The sequence below is a fragment of the Gavialis gangeticus genome, unplaced genomic scaffold (assembly GCF_001723915.1).
Source record: "Gavialis gangeticus isolate Ggan-Ray unplaced genomic scaffold, GavGan_comp1, whole genome shotgun sequence".
NCBI classification, from domain to species: domain Eukaryota; kingdom Metazoa; phylum Chordata; order Crocodylia; family Gavialidae; genus Gavialis; species Gavialis gangeticus.
The window spans coordinates 2,318,829-2,329,758 of NW_017729017.1; the positions used below are offsets into that span (position 1 = coordinate 2,318,829).

At 64.5% G+C, this 10,930-nt stretch overlaps 2 protein-coding genes across 2 annotated transcripts in view; one reads left to right on the forward strand and one right to left on the reverse strand.

The window, feature by feature from the left end:
• PTPRT (protein tyrosine phosphatase, receptor type T) overlaps window positions 1–10,930 on the forward strand; it is a 1,137,038-nt gene that overhangs the window by 217,563 nt on the left and 908,545 nt on the right. The window lies entirely within an intron of this gene.
• The window catches only part of TONSL (tonsoku-like, DNA repair protein), a 10,403-nt gene continuing 246 nt past the window's right edge, over window positions 774–10,930 (reverse strand). Inside the window, exons 2-18 of the mRNA XM_019513021.1 lie at window positions 10,633–10,728; window positions 9,916–10,058; window positions 9,603–9,786; window positions 9,077–9,206; window positions 7,226–7,397; window positions 6,846–6,960; window positions 6,277–6,422; window positions 5,593–5,745; window positions 5,110–5,235; window positions 4,678–4,855; window positions 4,419–4,483; window positions 4,163–4,252; window positions 3,138–3,210; window positions 2,895–3,058; window positions 2,686–2,809; window positions 1,037–1,854; window positions 774–866 (exon numbers count right to left, since the gene is read on the reverse strand). Coding sequence (XP_019368566.1) covers window positions 774–866; window positions 1,037–1,854; window positions 2,686–2,809; window positions 2,895–3,058; window positions 3,138–3,210; window positions 4,163–4,252; window positions 4,419–4,483; window positions 4,678–4,855; window positions 5,110–5,235; window positions 5,593–5,745; window positions 6,277–6,422; window positions 6,846–6,960; window positions 7,226–7,397; window positions 9,077–9,206; window positions 9,603–9,786; window positions 9,916–10,058; window positions 10,633–10,728 — 2,870 coding nt within the window. The remainder of the gene's footprint in view (window positions 867–1,036; window positions 1,855–2,685; window positions 2,810–2,894; window positions 3,059–3,137; window positions 3,211–4,162; window positions 4,253–4,418; window positions 4,484–4,677; window positions 4,856–5,109; window positions 5,236–5,592; window positions 5,746–6,276; window positions 6,423–6,845; window positions 6,961–7,225; window positions 7,398–9,076; window positions 9,207–9,602; window positions 9,787–9,915; window positions 10,059–10,632; window positions 10,729–10,930) is intronic.

Here is a 10,930-nt window from a genome sequence, read left to right on the forward strand (position 1 = left end):
ACCTTCTTTTTGCCCCCTATGTATTTAAAAAGGACTTCTTGTTGTCCTTGATCTGGGTCGCTCGTCCCAGTCCCATCTCCACCTTGGCCGTCCTGACCCCCCCTGCAGCCCCGAGCAGCCGAGGTCTGGTCCTCCCTGCCACTGGGTGTGCGCCTCCCTTTTAGCTAGGAGACGTTCCCAGATGCTTTTGGTGAGCCATGGGGGCTTTTGCAAGGGCGGCAGGGAATGTAACTGAGGAACAAAGGGGATAAAACAGTTTGGGGGAAAGGGGCACCGGGCAGCGAGACGGCCGGGCGACCAGGCTGCAACTGACTGTCCCAGCGAGACCCTGCACTGTTTGGTCACCAGGACCAGGAGCAGGACTTGGCAGCAAGGCAGCTAGGGCATGTCTGGGTATCGCAGCGCATGGTGCCTGCCGAAGAGGCTGACAGCAGCACAGTAAAGTCTCTTGTCCCTGGAGCAGCCTCTCTCAACAACCCACTGATTCCCTCATCCACGTGCCTGAGGTGCCCCCCTGGGCCCTACAAGGGCAAGACTCCAGGCTGCAGACCACCCTTGAGGCTCACCAGCCTGCAGGCTGCCATCACCTCCAAGTGCCAGTGGCAGGTCCCGGGAGCACAGGGAAGCCCCTGACCCCTTCGAGGGCACCGGCCTAGGTAGGGATGGACAGAGGGCTCCGTCTCCCCCCTCCCCATGCAACACCTTCAGCCCAGGCCCTGAGAAGGGCATGGCCCTGCCCTTGCTTGGACTGGGGAAGGAGCTGAGCCTGGCTCTTACCTGTGGGGCACAGGGATAAGGAAGACGTTATCCTGGACGCGCACCCGCACACGGATGGGGGGTGGTGGTGGTGGTGGTGGTGGTGGGGGCTGGTGAGGGGAAAGAGAGGTGTCAAGACCCATAGGAGACCCAGGGGGACGGGGGGTTGATGGGACCTCCCAGCACTCTGAGGCACCCTGCCCCCCTTCCACCCACACAGAGCCCAGATGCCTGGCCCCTTGCCCAGGCCGTTTCCCCCATGGGCTCCCCCGCGCTTCACCTGTGTGATGTTCACCTGTGGGGGTGGGCTCTCTCCACTGCCCCCCGTGCCACTGGCTCTGCCGCCACTGTCCGTCAGCCTGGGGGTTGCAGGATGGGCAGCCCCCAGGGTGCTACCCCCACGCGTGCGGCCCAGCAGGGTCCTCTCCATGATGCAAGTGAGGCGGCTCTGCCTGACCCTCCTGGTCCGGGGGGGTGCGGGTGGGCGGTGGCCCCCGCTGTCACTCTCGGGCCCCGTACTGTCCCCTGAGTCCGAGGGCAGCTCGTCCAGGCCCCTGCGGCCCCGCTTGCGGCCCCCGCGGCTCGCCCCCATGTCATCCTCCAGCCAGTCGTCCCCCACATACTGGTCAGCCGGGATGAGGGCCGGCTGGGCTGTGGGCTCAGGTGGGCCCCGCTCTGGGCTCCGGGGGCGGAGGGATTGGGCACTGCCCAGGCTGCGGATGGCTGCTTGGTACTCAGCCTGGCTGCTCCCAGGCACCCGCAGCTCCAGCTTCTCCCGCTCAAGGAATCCTGGAGTCCGGGTCTGCTCATCTTCCGGCACCCGCGGGGCCAGAAGCCGCTGCCTCTTCTTGACAGGCCTCAGCGGGGTCATGCAGGTGTCCTGCTCCTCACCGTGCTCCAGCCAGCTCCACTGAGGCCCACGGGGCTCTGGCCTGTCCCCCCCACGCTCACTCGGGACCCTGGACGGTGCGGGCGGCTGCTTGGAGGATCCTTCGCTCTGGGGCCGGGTGGCAGGAGCAGAGAAGCGGGGAGTCAAAGGCTCCGAGAGCTCTGGGTCGAAGAGCTGACTGTCCTGGGACGACTGGGGGGGCTGCACCGCTGGAAGGAAGATGTGGGAGATGCTGAGCTGGGCCCACAGCCCCCAGAGTCCCCCCAGAACAAGGCTACTGTGTGTTAACCACATCAGAGCTGCCACATACTGGGTCAGACCCGAGATCCATCCTGCCCTGTCCCGTGTCCCACAGGGAAGAGAGCAGAGCTGCAGGGAGAGTGACTGGGGCTGAGCAAGGGTTTCCCTGTTCCTCTCTTCTTGCAGCCTTGAGCATGGAGGTCCAGGCAGGGCTGCTGAAGAGGCCGTGCCCCTTACCCCCTGTCCCAGAGCCACCACTGCCCCTTTCCTCCAAACACGTGTCCAAGCCCTGGCTGAGCTCTCGGCTCTCACTACTTCTGGGGTCCACGAGTCCCCTTTTAATGCCACACTGGGGAAAAAAGAACTGCCTGCTCGCTCCATGTGTGACCCTCGTTCCTGTCTGGTGAGACAGTAACGAATCCCTATCAAGTGTGTTACAAAACCCTTCTCCTGCTCCCCCTCCAGCATCTCTTTTCTAGACTAACCAGGCCTCGCCTCATTAGCCTCCTCCTAGGGAAGCCCCTCCGAGTCGCTCAGCATCCTCGTGCCCTTCCCTGCACCTTCTCTCTGTGTCCCAGGGTGAAGACAGCCAGACCCCCAGGGAGAAAGAAAAGCCCCTTGGCAGGGACTATGCAGGCTCTCCCCTGGACGATGGTGGAGGTGGTGGGGGAAGGAAGCAGTGCCAGGTTAAGGGCCCTCCTGCTGCTCTTCAGTGCCCCGTGCCGCAGGCTCAGCACAGGGAGCACTCCAGAGACTGGGGCATGGCAGGACCCCCAGGGTGCCAGGTAGGGCACACTCACCTCGGCCTGCCATGGCGTCCCTGAGCAGGCGCTCTGTGGCATGGCAGTTCAGCCACGTCTCCTGGTCCAGGTCCCGGCCATACAGGTTCACCCAGTCCTTGAGGGTGTCCAGAGGGTTCAGCCCCTGCAGGGGAGACGGGGACACGAACAGTCAGGGCCAGGGGAGGCCATGGAGCCCAATGGGCCCCTGCCAAGCCCGCTGTCTTCACCTTGGCATTCCTCAGTACCACCGACGCTCCCTTCTGGATCAGCAGCTCGGCCACGTCGAAGTGGCCACAGCTGAGGGCATCGTGCAGGGGGGTGATGCCCTCGCAGCCTGGCCCCCCCGGGTCGTCGATGGCAGCCCCATGCTCCAGCAGCAGGCGGACGATCTCTGGGGGTGGAAGCCGGAAGTCAGACTTGGATGTCCCAGACAGGGGTGTCCCTTGTCCCTCTCCACGCCTAGCACTCACCCACATGCCCGTGGTTGCAGGCCTCGTGCAGGGGGGTCCAGCCGCAGTAATCCCGTGGGTTCAGAGGGTGACCCTGGGGCCAAGAAGAAAGAGACGCAGGCAGGGCTCGGGGTCACACTGGGACCAAGAAAGCCACAGACAGGGAGAGGAGAGATGCAACCTGTCCCCACCCCCATCTCCTCAGTCTGATCCTATTAGCCTCACTCCTCCCCCGTGACCCTCACCAGTCCCTGCAACCCAGTCTTTTATGTTTCCATCCCAAAAAACTTCCTGTGCTTGCAAAGATTCATAGAGCCACAGAGCCACGGGGCTGACAGGGAGCCCCAGGGTCATATCCAGTCCCAGTCCTGCTGGAGGCAGGATCAGCCCCATCCAAATGCGCCACACAAACCCGTGCCCGACCTCAGAGCCACACCATACAATAACTGCCCTTGAGACAGCCCCAGGCATTGCCCCCGCCCCTGCTCCCAGAATACAGGGAGGGCCGCGGCCACCAACATCCTGCTGCTGCCAGGGGCCTCATGGATGGTGCAGAGAGCCCAGGCCCAGGCCGTGCCCCCGCTGCAGAGGAAGGCAAAACCCCACAGTACGACCAGTCTGAGCAGGGGGAAATCCCATCCTGCCCCAGTGCAGCATGGGGCTGAGCCTGAGCGCGGGGGCAAGCCCCTCCAGCCAGGACCCTGTGGGGTTGGTGCCAGCAGGAGCATTGGCACAGCCCAGCCCCATCCCGAACACCCAGCGCCTCTGGGGGAGGCTTAAACCCGACACTTGGAGCAGAAAGTGGGGGGGCTAGAATTCCCTTCCAGCCCCACACAGCAGCCATGCTAAACCTTCACCCCTGATGAAATGCGCCCACTTCTGGGGGGGGAAGCCCAGCAGCAAAGCATAACAAGAAAGCCTAGCTGCATGCCATCGCCCCTCCACCTCCATCCCAATAGGGGCTCCCAGGGCATCACGGGAGACCTGAGAAATGGCTGCAGGTGAGGGAGCGCCCACAGGGCTCCGTTCCTGTTGCTGCCTCCTACCTGCCCCAGGAGGAGCTGGGCACGGCGCAGGTCCCCCTCGATGCAGGCGCGGTGCAGCGGGGTCTCGCCACGTTCGTTCCGCCGGTTCCACTACAGGGCATGGGGAGGTGAGGCCCCCAGGGCAGGCATAGACCCCAAGGCAGTGCCAGCCCAGCACCCCCACCCTGCAGTGTCCAGCCCCAGCCCCTCTCCTGACAGTGACGCAGGGAATATGGGGACCACAACCCACAGAGGAGGAGAGACAGCCCCCCTTCACCTTGTTGATCCTCCGGCGGCTGGGCACACTCTTGTTGTAGCCGTCCAGGTCGTCCTCCTCCCCGTCTGGAACACACGTCCCATCAGCAGCAGGCAACAGCTGCTGTCGGGCCTAGGGCAACCCCAGCGCCCCTCAGGACTGGGGCAGGGGCTCCGTATGGCATCACCCCCTTGTCCTCCTCTACCCCCACTCCCAGCTTCATCCACCACCTGCGCTCCTTACCCTGCTGCACCATGCACAGCCTGGGCCCACCACTCACCGCTCTCTGACAGCTCCAGGTCACTCTCTCCCAGGGGCTCGCTGCTCTCCAGCTCCTCTTCCTCCTCCTCCTCCTCAGTGCTGCCCCCAGCCAGGGCCTCCAGCCTGGCCAGTGTGTTGGCAATCTCGGCACTGCCCTCCTTTTGCTGCACTGCAAGCAGGTGCTGCAGGACTTGCCGCTGCAGGGAGAAGGGATGAATCACAATGGGAAGGGACCTCAGGGCCAGCCCCCAGGTGCAGGCTGCCACAGGTGTCCTGGAGCACCGGCGTGTGTGCGAGGGCACAATCAGTTCTCAGGAGGGCCAGAGTCAGGACTCCTGGGTTCCAGCTCGAAGCCCCACAAGGAAGACCCTGGGTACAGCCCAGTTTCCCAGCCTGCCCCTGGCTCAGCTTGGACCTTGGTGCCAGCCACATGTCCACCCCCCTCCCTCACCTGCAACCGGGGCTCGCCGGCCCTCTCAGCACAGTCCAGTGCATTGTGGAGACAGGACTCTAGTGCCGGGCAGGCCTCCCCAGCCTCCTCCTTGACCAGGGCGATGTTCAGCCACGTCTTCCCTTCCTGGGATGCAAAGGGTGGGTCAGGCCCCTGGGTGAGGTGATGGGGTGGGGTTCCCTCCCTTCCCACCCCAGGTCCAGGGTCATTCAGTTCCCCAGAGGGGCAGGGGCTCAGGGGACGCTGGGAGAGGTGCAGGCCTCTGGCTTGCTGGGGCTTCTTCCTGCCTCCAACCCCAATGTCTACCTCCTGCTCCCCAAACTCACCCCAGAGCAGAGCCTGGCAATGAGGACCTGCATGCTCAGGGCAGCCAGGAAAGGCCCCCAAACCGCCCTCCCCAGACCAGCTCTGACCACGATCTGGCCTCAGCTGGGCCATGAGCCCAAGCTACAGCGGAGCCCAAACCTGGACGCCCCGTCTCACCTCCAGCGGGACGCCCTGACGTAGTGCCAACTCGGCCTCGTAGTGCCGCATGGCTTGCGCGTGCTCCTTCAGGTCCCAGAAGGTGGCAGCCAGTGAGACGTGGATCACAGCCAGCTCCTGCTCCGGCCTCTGCAGGGCCTTAGCGTATCGGAGCTGCGGAGACCAGCGACAGCACACATGGGCTGCAGGCAGGCCCCTGGCCAGTCTCAGCTTTCCCTGCAGCCAGCTCAGCCCCTTCAGTCGCCTTCACCTCCTCCCCACATACCCCAAGTGCCTCAGGGGTGAAGACCCCAGAGGTCTTGGGGGAGAGAACACAGAACAGCTGCCACAGGCTGGGGCAGACCCCAGGTCTGTCCTGCCCAGTCCTATGTCCCATGGGGCAGAGAGCAGAGCTGGTGGGAGAGTGACCGGGTCCAAGCAGAGTTTTCCCCTGCTCCTCTCTCCCTGCAGCCTCCAGCGCTGAGGTCCAGGCACAGCTGATGCTGAGGCTGTGCCCCTTGCTCCCTGCTCCAGAGCCACTGATGCCCCTTTCCTCCACGCATGTGTCCAAGCCCCGGTTCCAACCCAGAGCCCTGGGGGAGGGGAGGGCAGCACTTGTCCACACGATACCTGCTAACACAGCCTGCGGCCCACGGGCCCCTGCCCTGCCTGCACTCAGAGGCAGCAGGCACCGACCCGACTCACCTGCCTCTCATAGGCCTCTATGGCGCGCCGATAGTCCCCGTGCTTAGAAAACAGGTCGCCCAACTGCTCGCACAGGCCCAGAGCTGCCTGCAGGTCACTCGTCGCCGCCTCTTCCAGGGCCTCCTGCAGGCGGCTGGCCTTCGTGGCTGCCAGAGGCCAGCGGCATCAGAGCCGAGCTGGGGGCTTGGGTTGCAGCCAAGCCCTCCCCAGGCCCCCCAAATCCCTCCTGTTGCCCGGCAGAGACTCAGGGTACTTGGGTTTGCTAACCCCCTGCACAGGACCAGATCTCACGTGTCCAGTGTGTTACTCAGGGACCCACTGGGCATCCCCCCAGCGTGGCTGCAGCCTTTGGGCACTGCTGGGGGCCAAGGAGGAACTGTGCTGCTCCTCAGGCACCTCCCCTAGCTGGGGGAGCAGGCGGGCCAGCCTGCTCGATGGAGGGGACGAGACTGAGCCCCGCGACTAGAGCCAGAAGGCCGAGGCAGGAGGCTAACTGTCCCAGTTCTGCCCTCTGCCCCAACTCGCTTTGACCCCTGTAGCGAAGGGGTTGACAGCCACCCTCAACTCACCGTAGCGCAGGCTCCGGAGGATGCTCTCTTGCTGCTGGGGCTGTTGCGAGCCCAGCTGGTGGGCCTTCCTCAGCGAGCGTTTGGCTGCCACAAAGTCCCCCAGGCTGAGGAGCACCTGCAAGGCACCGGAGGGCTTGTCAGTGGGGACTGAGGTTGGGAAGGGGGGTACAATAGCCTCCTGGTATTCTGCCCTGCTCTGGTGAGGGTCCCTGGCTGCCTGACCACAGGAAGAGAAGGGACAAGCACCCCCCTCACTCAGCCCTGAATCAGGGGAGACAGCAGGGCAAAGCCCCCTGCTTTGAGGGCCGGTGCCAGCTCCAGGGGTTGAAGAGAGGTCCCCCAGTGGGGAGAAGCCAGGGGCCCCACTGCCTCGGGCTCACCTGGGCAATGCTGGTGCAACACTCGCTCTCCATGCCCTTCTCTTTCATGGTGCGGGCACACTCCCGTGCCCCCTCCAGGCACCGCATGGCCTTGGAGTGCTGCTCCTCACGCAGGTGGATGTTGCCCAGGTTGAAGTAGGCGCGGTACAGGTCCTCGAAGAGGCGGCTCTGCCTGCAGAGAGGCCAGGATCAGAGGTCACAACAGCCCCTGGTGCCCCCAGGAGGGTCCCCTACCTGCCATGGCACCCCCAGCGCCCCCAGCTCTGCACTGCGGGATCCTGGTCACCCACCTCAGTGCAAGGGCTAAGCTTTAGAGCCAATGTGAAACACTCAGTCCCAAAGCTGCGGGGTCACATCCAGTCCAACCCTTCCCTGAGGCAGGATCGGACAAACTGACAGCCCAGACAAACCCCCGAGTGCAACCTCAGAGCCACACGACAGCTGCCCTGACACAGCCCCAGGCATCACCCCCGCCCCTGCTCTCGGGATATAGCGGGGCTGCGGCCGCAAATGCCCTGCTGCTGCCAGGGCGGTGATGGGTGCTGCAAAGAGCGCAGGCCAAGAAAAGCAAAACCTCCCAGTCCGCACCAGTCTGAGCAGGGGGGAAATCCCTTCCTACACCAGTGCAGCGTGGGGCTGACCCTGAGTGCAGGGAAAGACCCTCCAGCCAGGACCCTGCGGGGTTGGTACCAGCCGGAGCATTGGCACAGCCCAGCCCCATCCCCAGCCTGGGCTGCAGCACCCCGCACCTCTGGGGGAGGCTTCAACCCCCCGACACATGGAGCAGGAAGGTGGGAGAGGCAACCACAGTACTGCATGCACTTTTGGCTTCATGTTTTAAAAAGGCTGTGGAGAAGTGAGAGGGTCCAGAAGCAGCCACAAAGAAATCCCTATAGCAGAGCACAGGCTTCGCTGCGCCTAGATCGTGCCTGTCCAAGCGTCTCCTTGACACCTCCAGTGATGCAGAGTCCCCCCCTTCCTAGGCGTCTCTCGCATGGCCCCTGCTTTCACTGAGAAGCATTTCCTGATGTCTAGTCTAAACTGATTTCGCTGCAACTTCAAGCCGTGGCTCTGTGTCCTCCTCTCTGCAGCAAGAGACAAACGAGGGGAAGCTCCTTCTCTGGCCGCCCATCAGGTGTTTGCAGGCTGCTGTCGTGGCCCCTCTTAAATGCTTTTTCTATAAGCTAAATCTGCCCGGCTATTCCAGCCTCTTCTTGCGCAACTTCCCTTCCAAGCCCTTGAACATTTTGGTTGCCACTTCTGGCCCCTCTCACTTCTTCACGGCCTTTTTAAAACGTGGAGCCCAATACTGCATGCAGCTGCCCCAGGTGCACGGGCACAACTCTCCACATTCACATGCACACCCCACAGCCACCACCCTCCACCCCCAAGCCACAGCTACCAGCCCCCTCCTCCAGCAGCTCAGCAGCCAGGTGGGCAGGCAGCAGCAGCACAGGACTTGGGCCCCTGGTACATGTTACATTTATCACGCATTTAACTGGTGAATTGTGCAATAAACATAAACCAGTCACAGGCACAGAGCAACGATTGCAGGGTAAAAACGCCTCTTCTGCTATAAAAAGAGCCAGGCAGCTACCAAGTGAGTGCCTGAAAGCGTGCAACAGCTCTAAAGCCGGTTTCACCCCAGCTTTCACTTGTACGTGTAGCAGGGCCAAGGCAACTCCTGCGCTAGCCGGACGGGGACAGCAGCACCAAGATTAGACTGCAGCGCCCACAGCAAGGGGCTCCCTGCTCCATCTGGCTCGCACACCCCTGGGAATGGAGCCAGGCCCCAGGAGGAGAGGACGGGGGAAAGCTGCCACAAGCCCCAGGAAAGTGCTTGGTTCTTACTCTGAGATGAAGATGCTCTTCCTTATGTACCGGCTGCACTGGCCCTGGTCCTTCAAGCTGTCGTAGACCAGCCCCAGGTTGAGATAGAGCCGTGCCCGCATCTCGCTCCGCTCCCGCGGCGGCACCTCCCCTACGACGCATGCAAGCTGGCCTGTTACTGTGTTGCCTGGTGGGGAGGGGCACGCAGGGCGCCTGGGCAGAGCCAGGGCCAGGAGAGTGGGATGGGGACAAGCTAGACGACCATGTCCCGCAGGGTGGTTCTGCCCGGGGGAAGGGCCTGGCACGTGGGGCAGGGAAGCCAGGGGAACGGTCCTGATCTTGCCCCAGCATGGACCCCACAAGCTGACCAGGGCTGTGTATCCCATAAGCCCCTGCTGTCACCCAGAGCAGGGCTGGGCACCATCCCCCAGCTGCTGCATGAGCTGCTATCCCAGGCATAGGGCCAGCTGGGCAGCCCCCGGACATCGAGGCCCTGGGTGGGACGCAGGCTGGCACGGGCCAGTGGAGAAGCCCGAGGGGCCCTCACCTTCCAGCCTTTCGTCCACGATGGCCAGGCTCCTTGTGAAGGCCTGCTCAGCCTCCCGCAGCGCCTCGCCCGACTGGCTGCTGTCGGCGATAAACATGTAGGTGCGGCCAATGGTGGCCCAGGCTCTCTGCTGCTCGGCGTGGTTTGAGAGGGAGCGGGCCAGCTCCAGGTGCTGGTGCTGATGCTGCAGGGACAGGGTGGGAGTCAGCACAGCCCTCGGCACCTGCGACAACCAATCCCTCGACACCCGCTCCCCCCTGCTGAGCCGCTCAGCAACCACCCGAGCCACCGGCCCCTGCGGTGCCTGGCCCACCTTGAGCGCCGCATCGTAGCTCTCCAGCTCGGCCAGGCGCTCCCCGATCTTCCGGTGAGCCACGGCGCAGCCCAGCACGTCTCCCGCGCTCTCCAGCAGGCGCAGCTCCTGCCGGTGCTCCTCCAGCGCCTCACGGTACCGCCCTGCCGGGAGCAAGGGGAGGCAAACAGGTGGCATCCCCGACGGGGAAGCTCACAGTGACGCCAGGGCAGCCTGGAGCCGACGGCCCCTCTGCCTGCTGCTGAGGGCAGGACACGGGAGCTGGAGCCAGGTGAGGGCACGGGGAGGGGATCCCGCATCTGACGGGGGCGCAGAGCAGCGAGGGTCGGGCCACTCCCCCACCTGTGCTGCCACGTGGCGCTCCCGGCACAGCCCGCTACGACGGTGTGGATGGGGCTGCTGCGGCCGCAGGCAGGAGCTGGACTAGACGAGGCCCCTGCGCTCCCTGCGGCCGTGCGAGTCGGACCTACTGGTCACGCAAGCTTGGCCCCTCGCCCTCAGAGACCCCAGGGGCCCTTCCCCTGCTGGTGCCCCCCCACAGGCTCATCCGCTCCCTCCCCAGCCCCGGGGGCAGCTCCGACCCAGCCATCCCCCCCCCGCACACCCCGCAGCGTCCTGGCTGCGGCTGACTCTGGTGCACGGCGGCGGTAGTGCGGTACACGTGTGCCCCCAGCTGCACCCAAGGCCGGCACCAGGCGGAGCCCCCCCCATGCTCACCATGCCGGGCCAGCGCATCCCCCAGCTGGTTGCAGATGGCGGCTTCCTCCTGGGGGCGCCCCCCGTGCCGAGCCCGTGCCCGCGCCTTCTGCAGCTCTAGGGATACAGCAGGGGGTCAGCCCCCGGGGGGGTGCGGGGCACCAGGCCTCACTGACCCCTGCTCTGCCTTGCACTGCACCCGTGGGCTGGGCCCCGCCCCTTTATAGGCCCCACCCCTTCCCTTGTACCCCCTCCCTTTGCCTGAGCCCCTCTCTTGGTGTCGACCACGCCCCTTTGGCGAGGCCCCACCCCCAGGCCC